The sequence below is a fragment of the Pygocentrus nattereri genome, chromosome 1 (genome assembly GCF_015220715.1).
Source record: "Pygocentrus nattereri isolate fPygNat1 chromosome 1, fPygNat1.pri, whole genome shotgun sequence".
NCBI classification, from domain to species: Eukaryota; Metazoa; Chordata; class Actinopteri; order Characiformes; family Serrasalmidae; genus Pygocentrus; species Pygocentrus nattereri.
In genome coordinates, this window is record NC_051211.1 from 14,927,134 (window position 1) to 14,933,133 (window position 6,000).

The window sequence follows — 6,000 nt, forward strand, 5'->3', positions numbered from 1 at the left end:
AACTGTCTTTTGGTCTGATTTTATGGACCCAGCTTTCAAAAATAATAATTAGGCTTTTCACGCAGTAATTATGAAGCCACATTAATATGTCTTTTGAAGCACTTTGCTTTCTTGAGAGGTTTACACTCAAAACATTCCTGTTCTTGCCATATTTTCCATTTTCTCAGCTGTAGAGTTAGCTGCAGATTGCCTGTTGTCTCAGAAAAGCCTCAGAGACATTTAATGGAAAATAAAACAATAACTTAACATGGAAGCACACATTCCTTGACTTAGCTAAAACAGTAATCAACCACACTTACATTACCCAACTAATATTATGACCACAATCTCGAAATGCAGTGTTCATGTAAAAATATAGTGTGAAAATATATAATATACACTGTGCTAGCTATTCTTATATACATTGTCCATTTTTAAAAAATTGCTCCAATTTTTCTTATGTTTTGGTACTGAAGGCCTGGCTCTATAAGTCTCACTTCACCACTGTAAAATACCCCTTGTAATAAAGCTGACTATGGTGAAGTGGCCAGTCCTACTCCAGCAATTCAGTGCACAGCAGTGTTAGACTGCATGCAGCAATGGTCATATTTTGGCTGCTTAAAAAACTCATTATTCAGACAATCAGGCAGTCAGAGCAAAAATGTCCATACAGCAAAACATATTAGCTTTGCAGCATTTTTGTTTACCACAGCATGCGACAGCTACAATGTTCCAAAATGCCACTCACTTGTGTTAAAGAGAAAATCCAGAGCTAGAGTTCCTAACATAGGCATGAAGCTGACAACAGAACTACGGCATGAGCTCACAGGTCTGTTTCCTGTAGCTGCTGATTTGTGTACTGATTAATCTTACGTCATTGATAGGGCCTGATGAGTTGAGCACACACAGACTACATTTAATTCATTTCTACTTGTCTCTCTCCCTTTCATTTTCTCACTCCATGTTGCCCTTCCATCTCTCGCTTTGTTTCAAACCTCAGGCTGTTCATAAATACAGTTAATATAGTCACACTCCAACAGTATGTGAGATGAGTGTGTGTGTGTGTGTGTGTGTGTGTGTGTGTGCGTATAACGTGTGTCATTGTTGAATAAGCTTCAGCTTTTAGTTTGTTTTTGCTCTTGGCAAAACAGGGACCCTTCATATAGATCACTGTATCAGGCAGAGGGAGTCATAGAGAAGCATTAGTGTGGATGTGCAATGGAAACGTACCTGTCGCTGTATGCAGTAGCTGTGGCAGGCTGGGCATATCTGTATGCTGCATAGCCCCCCTGCAAAAACACACATGCATATATAAAATCGCAAAAATATCATCCAAAACATCAAAGATCATTCTGATCTCAGCATTAAGAATGCATACACAGGCATAAAATCAGCTTAAACCCTTCATAAAGTTTCAGACAGGAAATCTATACTGCTAGAAGTTAAAGGAGGTCATTACGTTAGAGTACCATTCAACTTCATTACACCATTTACTGTGAAAAAAAAAGTGCAGATACTCTAGAAATAGTTTGGCAAAAAAAAAATACAAAACAAGAGCAGACCAAATTCAAGCTTGAAAATGGTTGGTATGTTTACCGTTTTTAGCTAAGCAACATATGGTTGTCTATTTTTTTTGATAACAGTATGTCACACCATGTCCAAAATCACATTAGTAAGTATATTTGAAATTACTAAACAACTTAACATGGATGCATGTAGTGTGTGTTGATTTAGGCTGCAGGTTGCACAGAGCTAACTGGTGAGGTTTAAGTTTCCTTTACTCGTATACACTAACCATGTAGTGCAAAATTAAAGAAACAAACTTCAGCCACCACACACATATTGGCTGTTTGACTACAATCCCAAAAATCTGAGATTTTCCAAATGTAAACCTGTAAATAAACAAAAGAATGTTCTAGAACTTGTCTAGAAAATGTTATGACATGTAAAAGAAAGAAGAAATATTTTACACTCTGCATTCAAATTTAAGCACATCTGTGACACTGACTGTGTTAAGGCCTTCGTACAAAACAGTCAGAGAGTTTTGAGCCTCATCCCTTCCACTGAAGCACGTATTCAGACAGCTTTCAGGTGGATTTGATCTACTCATCTGAGCCTTTTACTTGTGTCCATGCTAGCTGGAGTGCACACTGTGTGCAAAAATTCTGAAAAAAAGATTGTACTTTTCACTCAAATTATTATGCAGATAATACACTTTGTAAAGAAAAACTTGAATTAGAAAAGAACACAAGCATTGTCACCAATGTACTTTTGGACCCCACTGTACATTTGGCATAAGAGAGGGGAAATGTGTAAACTTATTCCTTTTAAAACATCTTTCATTAAAAAAAAGTCTAGAAAAAAGTTTCAGCATGGGAAATTTGGACTTGTACACCATAAAGCAAGTGATATAATTCAGAGGAACACAGTTAATTACACCAATTTCTTTAAAAAGAAAGCACAGAGAGTCTATTGCTAGGGCAGTGATTTAGGAAGAACCTGCAGAGGGCGCTGTAAAACACATTTTACACCCCCCCATAAACCCATAAAGGCTTTTTTCACTCTCTGTGAAGGTGTACGAGAGTGGAACTGATGCTGCGGCATACAGACTGTGTATGTGCGCAGTTCGTACTGCAGCCCCTGCTGCATATGTGTGTGTGGTGGTGTAACTAGTATCTTTTGGGCACCAGTGGAAAATAAATAAATAAATAAAGGATTGCCCTCCCAACAAAAACTACTTTTAATGAATCAAAAAGACAAAGTACTTTGCTTGTTTATTGCTATTGTTATGTCTCAAACAGGCTGCTGACATTGCACCAATATTGCATAATGCCTGAGTAATTAAATCATTAGGGTGTAAACAAAGTCCAGAACAGTTTGATGTGAAATGTTCTGTTCTAGATAATCTAGTGAAAACTGTCACTGTGGTGGTGATAGGAACCAGACGTCTGAAGAGTTTAAAGCCTCTAAAATCTCCCTCATGGAAAGCTATTACATTTTATTTACATTTACATTATTTAGCAGATGCTCTTATCCAGAGCGACTTACAAGTAGTGAATTTGAATTCACAAGAAGTGAATTTTATCAATATAGATACGCTGCCTGATGCCGGAGGTGCCGAGTTAAAGGTTTGGCCTAAAACATATATTATTAAAACAGGATCATGGCGGAAAGGCAATGAAAGGCAAACACATTTTTTTCCAGATTTAACACTAGTTTACATCATCAACATCACATACACAGACCCGGAAGACACGTAGGTTTACTGATTGTTTTGGATAGTAAAAAAATGGCTAATTTGCACTATAGACATCAGAACCTCTGGTTCTGATCATCACCATTATAAAGAAAGTGGATAAGTTTCTTTACCATAGTGCATAATTCAGATCAAACCACTCTGAGTGACTTCGTTAACATGTCAATGACTAAAATGTTCCCCCTTTTCCCCTTTAAGATGGAGGTAAACAGACATCAGAGCTGTCTGTGTAGTGCTGATGTAAGCTAACTGGTAAGGAGTGTAGTTAAGAAGCTGGATCTTTCTGTGAGTCATGACTGTGTAATTGTGTAAGTATCTATAAGACTGCCATGTGCTTCTGTACAATCCCCCCACACCCCCCAAAACCCCACCCCTCCTCATATTTACATCCCTATGTGTATGTGTGTGTGTGTGTTAGTGAGACAGAAAGAGAAAGAGAGAGAGGGAGAGAGAGAGAAAGAGAAAGAGAGAAAGAGCTAGAGAGAGAGAGGTGGTGTGCTGTTTCTAATGCAGTGTTTTTGGGTGTAGTAAGTGAAGCTGTACTGCATTATTAAACATGGTGGTCTCTCCCCCTGTGCCAGGCTTCAGATAATGAGACTTTCACTGTGCTTCTGAAAGCCGGAGTAGGACAGTGTGTACAATTCCTCCTGACAACTTCACCACCAAAATGGAAAAGTTTGGGGGGGATTAAAAAATAAATAAAACTTCTTTTTTCCTCCCTTTGCGTGTACAACCAAAAGCCAGCGCAACCTCCAGACTGAATAATAAATATGCTCATTCATATCTGAAGCATACTGCTGCTGTGGAATCAGGTTTTGGAGAGAGATTAAAATGATTGTTCAGAAAAAAATATGATCTACACTGTGTTCCCCCTTACTCCAAAACAGAGTAATCAGCCAGGACATGTTTTCTGCCTGAAGTTTGCTTCTTTTCTTTTGCACTGGAGCTAAGAAGCAAATTTAGCTAAGAAATAATAGAAGCTTGTAGCCATCAGTTAGCATCCTTGAAACAACATACCTAAATCATCACTTGCCTGAAATGGTTAAGTAATCTCAAATAGTTGCTCATGTGTTTACTGACACTAGCCACATTTATATGCAGCCTAATTATACGTTACGAATCCAAATGGCTCAATCGGAATAGAATATGTCTATGTATACACCTCAATCTGAACAGGCTACTCTGATTGAGGCCATTCAGACTACAATTCTAATCCTGTAAATAATCCATTAAATAGAAGAATAATAACCATGTAAATGCCTGTATCCAATTACATTCCCAATCGGAATGTTTAAGTACATTCCAGGCATGTATGTTCGCTTCATAGCAAAAGTTTGTTGTCCAACATGATAGGAGCTATGCTTTGAACTCTAAAAGACAGCAGTGGGACGGGCAGCCAGCTTATGTGTCTCAGAACAAGATGTCCTCCTCTTGCCCTTCTTTAATAAGTAGATATGAAATATGTTTTCCTGAGTCTGACATAATTTTAAAGAACTTAGAAACACAAGCATGCCAGCTAATAACTTGTCTCCCTCTGACTGGACTCACAGGATGCTCGTTGTCATGGTAATGTCTACACTAAGTGTTACTCTATGCATGTACGTCATTTTAGATCTAATTACTTGTAGTGTGCATGTAAATGGAGATATTCTATCAGATTGTTGAGTAGAGTGAGAATATAAACTTAAACTCAATCTATAATCAGAATGTATTCAATCGGACTGGCAAAAATCTTTGCATGTAAACACAGCCACTGTAACGTTGTTATCTAAGCAAGGATTTTGTTTGTACTTATAATTTAGACAATGCAGTTTGCACTCGTAATGTCCACTGGGCCAATCCCAGCATATTTTATTGGATCAGCTATTGGCTAAAATAAGCCCAATCTTCGTACAGTCCTTTGTTCTTTTATTTGCCATGGATGTGACAGATATTGTCCACAACCTGTAGGTGTTTACATGTCTGCAGTGTAGGACTGTTTTAAAGTGGACAGTGAAAACTTATGAAATTTGCAATCCTCGCATATCAACTGTGTTTAAGCCACAAAAGCTGCTTTTTATGTGAACAAATGCACATCGAATGTGAATATGCAGCTATTAAGCTTCATGTCTACTTTCTGCCATTTACTTTAAGTAAAAAGTTACCAAAATCATGTAGTCCGATCATATGTTTCTCTCGTGAAATGTATATCCAGGGCCTCCTGACTGGCAAGATCATTGTGAGATCGTAGGAATGATCCCCTCTGATGACAAAGCCATCTGTGAAGCCCCAGAGCCACGTTTACATATAGCCTGATAATCTTTTAATAATCTGACTAATTTCTCATTTGGAATAAAACATGTCTATGCAAACACCTCAATCTGAATAGACTAGTCCGATTGAGGCTATTCAGAATACAATTTCTCTCCGGTTGAATGAGGTGGGTAATCCTCTAAATCTGTTAAAAGCAAGAATAATAGCCATGTAAACACTGGTATCTGATTACATGAACACACATGTGTGTTTGCATCACCAGTTCAACAGAAACTGGTCTGCAGAGGTGAACTTTGTACTTTGAACTTTAAACGATGGCGGCAGGACTGATGCCCATCTTATGTATCTCAGAAAATGACGTTTTCCTCTCTGCCTTCTTTAATAAGTACATGTGAATTACATTTTCCTGAGTGTGGTATAATTTTAAAGTAATAAAAAATACATGTAGCACACTGCTGCTCACAGGATGCTTGTTATCATGGTAACATCTACACTAAGCAGTACTCTAAGCA

The 6,000-nt window shown here is 37.9% G+C and overlaps 1 protein-coding gene across 7 annotated transcripts in view; it reads right to left on the reverse strand.

Annotated features, from left to right (window-relative positions):
* The window catches only part of LOC108433502 (RNA binding protein fox-1 homolog 3-like), a 387,157-nt gene that overhangs the window by 24,890 nt on the left and 356,267 nt on the right, over window positions 1-6,000 (reverse strand). For all 7 annotated transcript variants that reach the window (XM_037539782.1, XM_037539797.1, XM_017708120.2 and 4 more), the window contains one exon: window positions 1,210-1,268. In XM_037539782.1, the coding sequence (XP_037395679.1) occupies window positions 1,210-1,268 (59 nt within the window). The remainder of the gene's footprint in view (window positions 1-1,209; window positions 1,269-6,000) is intronic.